The sequence below is a fragment of the Mastomys coucha genome, unplaced genomic scaffold (assembly GCF_008632895.1).
Source record: "Mastomys coucha isolate ucsf_1 unplaced genomic scaffold, UCSF_Mcou_1 pScaffold22, whole genome shotgun sequence".
NCBI lineage: Eukaryota > Metazoa > Chordata > Mammalia > Rodentia > Muridae > Mastomys > Mastomys coucha.
The window spans coordinates 261,888,704-261,901,672 of NW_022196905.1; the positions used below are offsets into that span (position 1 = coordinate 261,888,704).

The window sequence follows — 12,969 nt, forward strand, 5'->3', positions numbered from 1 at the left end:
AGTGCTGGGATTAAAGGCGTGCGCCACCACACCTTGCGTCTTACTGCTTTCTGTTGGTGGTCGCACCCTTTGCTCATGTTAGCAACCCTGTCCCTTTCCTGTGCTTGATCAGAGTTTGATGCTCATCTGCAGACGTGAATAAGGCAGATGTAGCTGCTTTCTACATCTCTTGGTTGTATTGGAACACAATATAATTAGGTCACGAAGAAGGTTCATGAGGATCAGGAGGGACCCTAAGAGCCAGTCACGCTTTTCCATTTTACATATACTTGCACAGCCTTGTGTGCATTGGTATGAGTCTTAACATTGTATACAAAGAAGTTCATTTCATTCCTAAGACAACCCATGAGATGGGCCCTTCAGCCCCATTTCCTGAAGAAGCTTTGGTTCAAGTAGCCCTGGCAGCTGAGTTTAGGGCTCATTAGGCCTTGAAAGCTGTAGCCACTGCTGGGTGTGGCCCAGGTATCTGCTACACACCTGTTAGAGAAGAGCTGGGTCCAAGGGAATGGAGGCCATGGGAGGGAAGTTGGCTACAAAGCCCAGGCTGTAGTCAAAGCTGTGTGAGCCATCCTGGTCACCATAACACCAGCAATTGGCCCTTTCGAGCTCAGGGTGGCCCTGCTCCTCCTGGCAGGTCGATGGGGACATCCCTCCCAGAGTGAAGAAGGATGCACACGAGCTCATCCTGGACTTCATCCGTTCAAGGCCTCCACTGAAGCAGGTACCAGCTCCACACCTTCTCCGCTGGATATTCTGGGGCCTGCTGCTCTCTCGTGACCAACCTGGGAGGTGTCTTAGTACCTCTGCCTTTTGAGGGATACCATTGAGGGCTCGTTTGTCTGTTCGCTGGAAGGTTGGGCGTGATTCTCAGCATAGGGCTTTTGCGTCTATATCTTCTTCCTCTTTTTTTTTTTTTTTCGAGACAGGGTTTCTCTGAGTAGCCCTGGGTGTCCTGGAATTCACTCTGTAGACCAGGCTGGCCTCAAACTCAGAAATCTGCCTGCCTCTGCCTCCCAAGTGCTGGGATTAAAGGCGTGCGCCACCACTGCCTGGCAATATCTTCTTCCTCTTGGGGAGAATTTTTGGCCATTTACACCCCACACCAAGTATGCACAAAGCTTCTTTGAGTGCTACTCCCTTCTGGGTTACTGAGAGGTAGTACCAAGTCTCCTAAACTACTCCAGCGTTTCCCTAGAGCAGGCCTGTGTCACCACCTACCCCCCAACCCCACTTAGTGTGTCATGTTGGCGGCAGGTCTCAGAGAGAAGACTTCGCCCTGTACCACAGAAGCAAAGAACACTGCACGAGAAGATCCTGGAGGAAATCAAACAGGAACGGAGGCTTCGTCCAGTAGGGGTGCAGCACTTGGGAGCCCGTGGTGAGCAAGGGGCCAGAGGTGCATGATGGGAGAGAAGACATAGAGCTACAGATTAAATCCTGGGATTGTTTTTAGCTCCCAGAGCTGCTTAAGTTTATTATTATTATTATTATTATTATTATTATTATTGTAAACTTTTCTTTTGTAAACCTGTGAAGTTTTTTCAGAGGCCTGTAGAAGTGGAGTAATCTTGCACTTTAGGTGCTGATCTGATTTTGCCTTTATGTGTTGTTATAATGGATGACAAACTCCCACTTTTTAAAGGCAAATGAAATAAAAGCCAAGTTTCTAAGTGATTGGAAGTCAGGTGTGTATTCAGATATCTGAGACCTGGTCTTTCTTGCAAAATAAGGCTGTTGAGTTCAACCCTGCTTCTGTGGGGCCTTTGGGAGGCTGAGTCGCTCTCCTCTCTAGGCCCAGAGTTATCCATTGTTGACAGATGACCAGCCTTCAGGTCCCCCTTCTGAGTAGAGAAGTAAACCAAGTGGTGCTCATGAAGCCATTCACGTCCATGTTGGCCCCTGATCATCCACCCCACACCCCTCTCCTTATCCTCCCATTCACCATCTACTCCCTGATCATCCACCCCACACCCTCCTCCTTATCCTCCCATTCACCATCTACTCCTGTCTTTCCTTAACATCCACTGCCTTGTCTTTCTTGCCTCTCCCCACCAGTTTGACATCTATCCTTTTTTTTGTATTCTGAGAGGGTTTGGGGAGGTCTCTTTGTGTAGTCCTGGGTGGCCTGGAATGCTGTACAAACCAGGCTGGCCTCCGACTCACAGAGACACCTACCTCTGCCTCCTAAGTCCATCACTACTCTCAATTTAGCATCTATTCTTGCCCCGACCTCTGTGTCCTCCCCATTTCCTCTCCACCCCTGCACTGGCCTCCTCACCTCCCCTGATCACTGTCCACCCCTACACTGGACCCCTTTCTTTCCTAATCACTGTCCAGTCTTTCACTGACCTCTGCATCTTCCTTGTTTGTGGTCCACCCCTGCCCTGGCACCCCTGTCTTTCTTTCTGGTCCTGCACTCTGGCTTTGTGTTCCTTGTCCTCCCTGACCCACATCCACCTTTGCCCCAGTCTCCCTGCTTCTGCTGCTCACCATCCATCCCTGTGCTGGCTGCCTCTCCACTCACTGTCTGTCCCTGCCTTGTTTTTTCCTGCCTTCAGGGTTTGGTTCTCTGCCCTGCATCCTCAACGCCTGCTCTGGGGACATCAAATCCACCTCCTGCATCAACCTGTCTGTCACAGATGCTGGAAGTGGGAGTCAGCGTCCACGGCCCCGGGTCCTGCTTAAAGCCCCAACTTTAGCAGAGATGGAAGAAATGACCACATCTGAGGTCAGAGAATAGAGATTCTTCAAAAGATCATGCTGACGGAGCTGGGAAAGGCTTAACAGAACAGGGTCTTTTTGGTCAGCTGAGTAGGCACCCTCTAACCAGTGGGTGGCACACAGCCCCTTCCCTAACTTCTCCAGCTCAGAAGTACCCTTGGATCAGAGGGACAGAGCCCTCTGAACAACACAACCACAAAGGCTAAATGTAGAAGCTGTTTTCTTCTCACAGCCAGATAAGTAGCCTGAGTAGCCTCAGATGATGTGAGAAGCTGGTCCCAGGGAGTAGCCTCAGATAACGTGAGAAGCTGGTCCTAGGGAGTCTCCTGGGCCCCTAGGATGGCAAGGGACCTCAGTGCTGGCCGTCTCCGAGGGCTCATCCTCCTGCAGAGCTGCCTTCTCCAGGACTTTCTGGAAGACCTCTGGGAATGGTTTGGTTATTGAAACACATGCTACGAGCTATGCAAAAGATCAGAGGGCTAGTGATGTATAGAGGACAGCCTAGGGCCTCATGGGTTCAGTTAGAGCCCCTGGATTCACTGCCTCCGTCCAAGGATGAGCAAGAGGACATGGAAAAAGTGGCCAGCAGGGCAGTGGTGGCACACGCCTTTAATCCCAGCACTTGGGAGGTAGAGACAGGCAGATTTCTGAGTTTGAGGCCAGCCTGGTCTACAGAGTGAGTTGCAGGACAGCCAGTGCTACACAGAGAAACCCTGTCTTGAAAAAAAACAAAAAGAAAAAGAAAAAAAGAAAGAAAGAAAAAAAGAAAAAGTGGTCAGAACTGGAGGTGATGGTGAGGAAGGGCAATGGTCAGGCGGGATCGATAATGAGGAGGGGGCAGCAGTCAGGAGGGGGCAACAGTCAGGAGGGGGCAGTGGTCAGGTGGGATCGATAGTGAGGAGGGGGCAGTGGTCAGGAGGGGACTGTGCCCCATGTGCTTTTAGGAAGAAGAGTCCCCATGTGGAGAGGTGGCACTGAAGCGGGACCGCTCTTTTTCGGAACATGACCTGGCTCAGCTTCGGAGTGAGGTGGCATCCGGCCTTCAGTCAGCTGCTCAGCCCCCAGGAGGGACAGAGCCACCTCGGGCCAGAGCAGGCAGTATGCACTCCTGGAGGCCCAGCACCCGAGACCAGGGTAAATACCGCCTTTTCCAGCGCCTGCTTTTCTCTTGTTCAACCCATGGGCTTTGTGTTGCAGCCTTGGTCTCATGACTTCTGTGAGCAGGCAAGTACCCAAGGTGTGGAGCTGTGCCCTGCAGGGAGAGCATGTGACCTGTCACCACCCAAGGCAGGCACCCTTGCTTTCCGTTTGAGACTGAGAAGCCCGTATTCATTGCAAAACATTTTCTAAAGCACTTGAATCCTTGGGAGATGGAGAGATGGCTTTGTGGTTAAGAGCACTTGCTGCTCTTGCAGAGAAAGGGGGTCCGAACCCTAGTTCCCACATGGTTACTCATACCATCTCAAGTTTTATTTATGGTAAATCCAACACCCTCTTCTGGCCTCTGTGGACACCAGGCACACAGTGGTGCACATACATTCATTCATACACATAGAATAAAAATAAGTAAATAAGGCCAGGCGCACGGCTGCACACGCACACCTTTAGTCCCAGCACTGGAAGTCAGAGGCTCTTAAGTTCGGGCCAGCCTGGTCTACAAAGCAAATTCGAGGAGAGCCAAGGTTACACAGAGAAGCCATGTCTTGAGAAGAGAAAAGAAAAAACAATAAGAAGAAAAAGTAAGTCTTTTTAAAGAAAGAATTCAAGTTCCCTCAGTTCTGCCACCTAGAGATAATTATCATCAACATCCTGAGGTACAGTAGGAAGGCTGGCCTGACACTTTATTCCTTTCTTCAGCGGCTCTTGAAGCATCTGCCTTGTCACCAGCCCTGTCTCCACCAGACAGCTCAAGCTAGAAACAAACATGCTGGCCTGGTTGCACAGGATTAGTCCTGTCAGTTAATGGCTGGACTCGCCCAGGAGCGGTCAGTGTTAGAAATGGGTCTAGGGTCCCAGGAACATGACCAAACAACCCAAAGGATTTCGGCACGGCCAAAAGTTTTAAGTTAGTAGAAGTGTGCATAGCTGTGTCAAATCAAGCGGTGACACCCATGGAGTTTTCACCTCCAAAGGAGCCTTGTGTCTGCGAGTGGTTACAGCTCAGCCTTAGACTTTTACATGACTGGCTAAGGTACGGCGACCGTTGGTTAGCAGAACCCTGTTCATTCAGCACTGGGTGCAGCTTGCTGCACATATTATGATGTCAGGAAGTGAAAACCCTGAGGGAATGTGAGTTTCTTTCGTGCGGCTTCCTTACAAATTTTTAAAGTTAAAAACCTTTTTATCTTGTCAGTATGGGTATTTTGCTAGTATGTCTGTGTACCCCATGCAAGTATGTGTTCCCGGTACCTGTAGAGGTCAGAGGAAGGGTGTTGTATCCCCTGGAACAGGTGGTTGTGATTCACCATGTAAGTGTTGGGAATTGAATCCTGGTCCTCTGCAAGAACCGCCGAGCCACCTCTCCGCTTGACTTTTAGCTTGTTCGCCATCCCCACTGGGGCATACACGCTGTCCCCATTGTCCACTTGGCACAGCACCTCCTGCCAGGTGGTGTTCATGGGCCTGCCTGTGTTCTCCCTCCAGGTTTCTGTCCTGTGGGTGGCCAGTCCCAGCCTCAGCCCAGCCCCGCCTTGCCCAGCAGCTTGAACTCGGTGGATGAACCTGAGGCTGCTTCAGCAGATACCAGACACCTGTGGCTGGTAAGTGAGAGGGCAGGTTGCCCAGGTGGCCTCTTCAGCATCAACTTCATCCTTTCTTTGTGCTCAAGATGTGCAGCATCCCTCGCATGTGGCTGGGTTCTGGTTTGCCTGAGGGAACCAGAGTCCCTGACTCTGCTGAGATTTGTTCCTTGCTTCCACTTGCTGGTACACATTGGTACTGCACCCCCAACCGCAGAGAATTGCCCTTCAGCAGGACCTTCAGGCCTGAAGGGGTTTGTTTTAATTCCAGTGGGCTCAGGCTAGACAATGAACCCAGAACTTTTGGACTTGGGGTCAGAACAGCCTTTCAGGGAGTGTGCTCTTGGCTGGGACTTTGACATGCTGGGTCCCGTGAGTTTTGAGTTGTTTGTATGAAGAGCTAATAGTTACTGCTGCCGTGGAGCCCCGACTTGGGCCTGAATTTCATTGTGCAAATTTATCAAATGAGGTAACGGGTAAAGGCCGATGGTGGAGCGAGTGGGGTCAGCAGAGGTCCTGAGTTCAATTCCCAGAAGCCACATATATGATGGCTCATGGCTATCTGTACAGCTATAGTGTACTCATACACATAAAATAAATTTTAAAAATCTTAAAAAAAAAAATACATAAGTAAGCTGGGCAGTGGTGACACACGCCTTTAGTCCCAGCCCTTGGGAAGCAGAGGCAGGCAGATTTCTGTGAGTTGGAGGCCAGCCTGGTCTACAGAGTTCCAGGACAGCCAGGACTACACAGAGAATCCCTGTCTTGAAAAAAAAAAAGATTTGTTTTGTCTTATTTATGGGTGTTCTGTCTGCATGTAAGTCTGTGTACCACATGTATACACTGCCCATGAGGACAGAAGAGAGGGTGGTATTCTCTGGGACTGAAGTTACAGATGATTGTGAGCCACCATGTGGGTCCTGGGAATTGAACCTGGGTCCTCTGGAAGAGTAGCTAGTGTTCTTTTCTGCTGAGCCATCATCTCTCCAGCCCCTTTAGTTTTATTTTTGAGACAATCTCACATTGTACCTCAGGCTTGCCTGGAGCAAATTTATGTAGTCCAGGTTGGCCTAGAACAAATCATGTAGCCCAGGCTAGCCTCAAAATTGCTCCCTGCTTCCACCTCAGAAGCAATTTAACTAGGGGACATGGGTGGTGTCTCCCTGGGGTTTCGGGTAGAATATAAACAGCAACTGCAAACTCCATGAAGGCTACATGCCATGCCAGCTGAAAACCACAGCATATTTTACAATAGCAATGGTGTAGTGTAACTATGAACCAAGTATAGCCATTTCTCTTCCTTCCTTCCTTTCTTTCTTCCTTTTCCTTTTTTCCTGTTTTTCTTTTCTTTTCTCTTTTTTTATTTTCAAGACAGGGTTTCTCTGTATAGCCCTGAATGTCCTGGAACTCACTCTGTAGACCAAGCTGGCCTCGAACTCAGAAATCCACTTGCCTCTGCCTCCCAAGTGCTGGGATTAGAGGTGTGCGCCACCACTGCCTGGCATGTTGCCATTTCTTAAGGCTAGAAAGTAATTAAGGCCCATTTCTTGCTCAAGGAATGGGACGAGCATGTTTTAAAAGTCTAGCAGGGCTATACAGAGAAACCCTGTCTCAAAAAAACAAAAACAAAAAAAAAGAAAGAAAGAAAGAAAGATTGATTGATTGATTGATTCAGTGATGAAGGCTTCCAGGGAGAAAGAAAGGTGGAGTGTGTAATTTCCCAGTGGGATGGAGTTTTCTGGCATGGATGGGGTTAATGAGGACAAGGATGGAGTCCTTACTGCAGTATCAGGTCCTCCTTGAAGCAGATGCAGCCCCCAGTAGTGAGTGAGCTGACACCCATGCTTTAGTAAGTTGCCAGGTTGTTTGGACTGAGACCAGGTAACTGTGGGGTCCCCAGGGTGTTGAGCAAACAAAACCCTACCCCTCCTCCCCAGGAGTTCAGCCACCCTGTGGAGAGCCTGGCTCTGACTGTGGAAGAGGTGGTGGACGTGCGGAGGGTGCTAGTGAAAGCCGAGATGGAGAAGTTTCTGCAGGACAAGGAGCTCTTCAGCAGCCTTAAGAGGGGGAAGGTAAGACTTGGGTGCCCTGGGTGCTGGGCAGGGGCCATCCTGAGCAATGAAGAGTCTTGCTAGGTGCTTGGGTAGAAGCCCCAAGGCAATTACAAGTTGGGACTGGACCAGGCTCTAGAGGCTTCACACAACCATGCTCTAACCTGGCCTCTCCTGACAGATTTGCTGCTGCTGCCGAGCCAAGTTTCCTCTATTTTCCTGGCCACCTACCTGTCTCTTCTGCAAGAGGTGAGCTTCTGTCTACAGACAAACAAGGGGGGTATTCCACCACATCCATCCAACCAATTCAGTGTTTTCTTCTCTCTGTCTCTGTCTCTCTCTGAGACAGGGTCTTACTGTGTACCCCAGACTAGCCTCACACATGATCTGCCTGCTTCAGTTTCTTGAGTATTAGGGACTATAGGTGACTGCCACTATGCCTTGTTTAGGTTAAATTTATTTTGATTTGTTTGCTTGTTTTTGTTTGTTTGCTTTGTTTTGTTTTGAGATGTGTTTCACTGTGTAGCCTGGGCTAGCCTAAAATTCACTATGTAGACCAGGGTAGGAATCCATAAAAGTCTGCCTGCTTTTGCCTCCAAAGAGCTAAGATTAAAGGCATGTGCCACCACATCTGGCTTATGTTAAATTTAAATAGTGATGGGATACCCATGTTTAGCCAAGATGGGCCAACAGCCACTTTCTAGCTGAAACAGCCCTGAACAGTTAAAACAAAGGATATAACACAATAGGCTCTAAGACTGGGTGTCAGGCAGCAGTAAGAAGCTGCAGGGAGCTTGTGCTGGCCTGGGGATGTTTCTCTTCAGCAGCTGGACCTAGGGTAGGAGGCCAGGGCAGCTGGAGATCTTAGAAAAGGGGTGGGAGAGGAGAGAGTGGCACAGAGACACCTGGAGACCTGCCTCAGAGATATATGTGTGCACTGAGCAGTCACATGCTCATAATCCCAGTACTCCAAAAAGGGGGATCATGAATTTGATAGTAGCCTGAAGAAAAATAAAACTTATTTAAGAACTCTATTAGCGGGCTGGTGAGATGGCTCAGCGGGTAAGAGCACTGACTGCTCTTCCGAAGTTCCTGAGTTCGAATCCCAGCAACCACATGGTGGCTCACAACCACCCATAATGATATCTGACTCCCTCTTCTGGTATGTCTGAAGACAGCTACAGTGTACTTATTTAAAATAATAAATAAATATTTAAAAAAAAAAAAGGAACTCCATTAGCTCAAAAGAAGTCAGGAAATGAAAAAAAGGAACAAATATATGCACTAAAAAATAGCAAGATGATAAATTTAAACACAATTCTGTCCAACTACTACATTAACTGTAAATGGCCTAAATAACCCAATTAAAATGTAGACTATGCTGGCATAGCTAACATTGCCACTTGCCAACGTGCTGTGGAAGATAGCTATGAATGTAACCCAACATAAAAACTGTAAATTTACATTACAAAGTAGAGCTTTTATTTCTTTTAACTGAAAAAAATTGTCACCTTTGTAAGTGGCAATGCTGACAGGTTGAAGGTGGGAGCTGGTTAGGAGCTCACACGGCTTATGCAGAGGATTTGGGTTTGATTCCCAGCTCTCACAAGGCCACTAGTAACTGTCCCAGAGCATCACCTGGCCTCTGCAAGCACTGCATGTTGTACACAGACATACACGCAGGCAAACACCCATCCACATAAAATAAAAATAAAGGTTAAAATTTTTAATAAAAACTCTGGACATGCCTGAGTTGTACAGTCTCTGAATTTGAATTAAATAAAAGAAAGACCAGCTGGGCAGTGGTGGCGCACACATACCTTTAATCCCAGCACTTGGGAGGCAGAAGCAGGCAGATTTCTGACTTCGAGGCCAGCCTGGTCTAGAGTGAGTTCTAGGACAGCCAGGGCCATACAGAGAAATCCTGTCTTGAAACCCACCCACTCCCCCCCAAAAAAAAGAAAGAAAAAAGAGAGAGAGGAAGAAAGAAAGAAAGGAAGGAAGGAAGAAAAAAGAGAGAGAGAAAGAAAGGAAGGAAGGAAGAGAGAGAGAAAGAGAGAGAGAGAAAGAAAAAAGAAAGAAAGAAAGAAAGAAAGAAAGAAAGAAAGAAAGAAAGAAAGACCCAGAGCTGGAGATGGCTCAGTGGTTAAGAGCACTTGACTGCTCTTCCAGAGCTCCCAAGTTCAGTTCCCAGCAACCACACACAACCATCTGTAATGGGATCTGATGGCCTCTTCTGGTGTGTCTGAAGAGAGCTACCATGTACTCATGTAAGTAAAATAAATAAATCTTACAAAAGAAAGAAAGGAAGGAAGGAAGACCAACCCAGAGCCAAGGTATCGCGGCTATAAGTATAATTCTGGAACTCAGGAATCTGGGACAGAGGACTGGCAAGAATCTGAGACTAAATCCTGTCTCCAAAAAAAAAAGACAATGAACGAAGAAAGTAGATTTTAGGGCCAAGACTGTTTCTAGTGATAAAGCAGTTTGTTCCCTAAAAAAGAACCACAATCGTTATCATTAATAATCCTAACAGATTCCAAGTACAAACAGCAAAAATTCCGCCACCGCAAGGAAAAATAAGTGCATGTTCACATCTAGTGATCTCAGCGCTTCTCACTGAGATCACTATTGATTATTATCAATAAAACCGATAGCCAGAAACGGAAGGAAACAGGAGATCTGGACAGCGCGTGCTTGAAAATGTCCCACGAAACCATAGCTGAGTGCACATTTTTGTGGACTGTATGTGGGACGTTTACCAAGGTTATCATCTCAGACCACAAAGTGTCAGTATTTAGTTCAAGCTGAGCATGGTGACACATTCCTGTAAGCTTAGCCCTTGGGAGATAGAGGAAGGAGGATCAGGAATTCAAGGTCGTTCTTGGCTATACATTGAGTTTGAGGCCTCTAAGCACTGCCTGAGACTCTGTCTTTAAAAGGGTAAGTGGGGGGTGCTGGCGAGATGGCTCCGCAGTTAAGAGTACTTGCTGCTCTTAAAGGACCCTGGTTTGGATCCCAGTATCCACCCAGCGGCTCACAACCCTTCAGAACTCCAGTTCTGATGGCCTTCTTCTAACCTCTGCAGACACCAGGCGAACATGTGGTACACATACACACATGTAGGCAAAACACTCATACACATACAATTAAATAAATAAATCTTTAAAACTTATAGCTGGGTGGTGGTGGCTCACACCCAGCACTAGGGAGGCAGAGGCAGCAGATCTTTTAAGTTCAAGGCCAGCTTGGTCTACAGAGTGAGTTCAGGACAGCCAGGGATACACAGAGAAACCCTGTCTCAAAAAACTGGGGAAAAGGGCCTGGAGAGATGGTTCAGCAGGTAAGAGCACTGACTGCTCTTCTTAAGTCCTGAGTTCAAATCCCAGCAACCACATAGTGGCTCACAACTATCTGTAATGAGATATGACGCCCTCTTCAGGTGTGTCTGAAGTCAGCTACAGTGTACTTTTTTATAATAATAAATAAATCTTTGGGCTGGACTGAGCGGAGGTTCTAAAAAATTCAATTCCCAACAACCACATGAAGGCTCACAACCTTCTGTACAGCTATAGTGTACTCACATACATAAAATAAATAAATCTTTTTTTAAAAAATGTGAAAAAAAACCCAAACCTAAAACCCTGCAATAATCAATTCATACAAAATATGTTCTGTGACTACAATGAAATAAAATTAGGTTAACTGAGGGATTTCCCCTCCTCCATCTTCAGACTGGATATTTAACCTAGGGCAAGGGTTTTCTGCATGCTAGACAAGCACTCTACTATGGAGCCACACTCCCAGCCCCAACCTAGACATTTATTGATGGGAAATTAATTATAGGACATCCTTCCCAAGGAACATGGTCTATTGTTTTGAAATTTTGACAACCTTCATTAATATGGAGAAGAGCCCCTGGTACATTTATAGAATAGTTTGTTTGTATATCTCATTGTAATGAATCACGTATGTTTTATTGGTATGTACCTAAAACAGTCTGAAGGCTGGATCTCTACAGGATGGTTATCTAAATTTAGGGTTGACTTTTTCCAAGAAGGAATTTGCTATCTTTTTAATGAGAAAAGGGCCTCACTATGTAGCTCAGGATAGCCTCAAACTCACTGTCCTTTTGCCTCGAACCTCAGTGCTGGAATCAGAGGTCTGTGTCACCGCGCCTGGCAGGCATTTACTTCTGAAGTTGGATATGGGAAATTTTTAAAATACTAATTGCTGTATAAAACTGGACATGGTACTTGAAGCCTTTTTACTTAGATGGTACTTCTATGGTGAAAGGCACCAGAAATCCTCCGGGCCAGGTATTCCTGAGAGGGATAAGGGGTGGAGGTAAATGAATATCCCCAGGGAGATGAGAGAGTGTGAGGTAAGATGAAAGGGAAGTAGCCTGGGACTGGGATCTGGCTGAAGTGATGGCAGCTGACTCAGATAGGAGGGGAGGAGGGGGCGACGTTTCTCCTCCCTACACTTCCTTACCACTGACATCATTTTTTTCTCTGTCCCTTCCAGAGCTGTGTGCACTTCCTGTAGCATAAAGGTGAGGATTTGGGGGAACCTTTCCAGACTTGGTGAGGTAGGATGGAACACTGCTGTTTCCAATTGGATGTGTTGGGCAACCCCACCCGCACTCCCAGGGGGCTGTTCATCCCTAAAAAGGGATCTGCACTTACTCTCCCAGACTGCAACGAGTGTGCTTCCTTGTGTTGATTGTAAGAGTCTCTCAGAAAGTCTGGGCTGACTTCAAACTCTCTCTGTACCTGAGAATGACTTTGAACTCCAGTTCCTCCTTTCTCTGGCTCCCAAGTGCCGGATTTCAGGCAGGAACCACACACCTGTCCTAAAACTATACAGGGGTGTGTGTGTGTGTGTGTGTGTGTGTGTGTGTTTCTTTTACACAGGGTCTCACTATGTAACCATGGTTGAGCTGGAACTCACAATGCCTGGCCAAGACTACAATTTCTTACAACCTTCATAGGCAGTATTTTATTTTATTTTAGATTTTTGAGACAAGGTCTTGCTGTATATAGCACTGACTGGCCTGGAACTGGCTATGTAGACCATACTGGCTTTGAATGCAGAAATATGCTTGCCTCTGCCTCTTGAGTGCTGGGACAACAGGTGTTCACCGCCTTGCCCAGTCTTTGTAAGTAGTCTTAAAATTCATTAAGGTGCTAGAGAGATGGCTCACAGAGTAAAAACACGTGCTATTGTTACAGAGTACTTGGATTTAGTTCCCAGAGCTTACATGACAGCTAACAAGTTTCTTACTCCAGTTCCAGAAGATCTGACACCCTCTTCTGTCTTACAAGGGCATTTCATGTACATAGTGCATAGTCACAAATACAGGCAGGACACATATGCAGAAAAGAAAAATAAGCCGGGCGGTGGTGGCGCACGCCTTTAATCTCAGCACTTGGGAGGCAGAGGCAGGCGGATTTCTG

The 12,969-nt window shown here is 47.3% G+C and overlaps 1 protein-coding gene across 1 annotated transcript in view; it reads left to right on the forward strand.

The window, feature by feature from the left end:
- Positions 1 to 12,969, forward strand: part of Spire2 (spire type actin nucleation factor 2) — a 41,133-nt gene that overhangs the window by 26,639 nt on the left and 1,525 nt on the right. The window contains exons 6-13 of the mRNA XM_031341736.1: positions 635 to 721; positions 1,255 to 1,378; positions 2,559 to 2,728; positions 3,666 to 3,855; positions 5,365 to 5,480; positions 7,397 to 7,531; positions 7,692 to 7,759; positions 12,038 to 12,065. Of these exons, the coding sequence (XP_031197596.1) occupies positions 635 to 721; positions 1,255 to 1,378; positions 2,559 to 2,728; positions 3,666 to 3,855; positions 5,365 to 5,480; positions 7,397 to 7,531; positions 7,692 to 7,759; positions 12,038 to 12,065 (918 nt within the window). The remainder of the gene's footprint in view (positions 1 to 634; positions 722 to 1,254; positions 1,379 to 2,558; positions 2,729 to 3,665; positions 3,856 to 5,364; positions 5,481 to 7,396; positions 7,532 to 7,691; positions 7,760 to 12,037; positions 12,066 to 12,969) is intronic.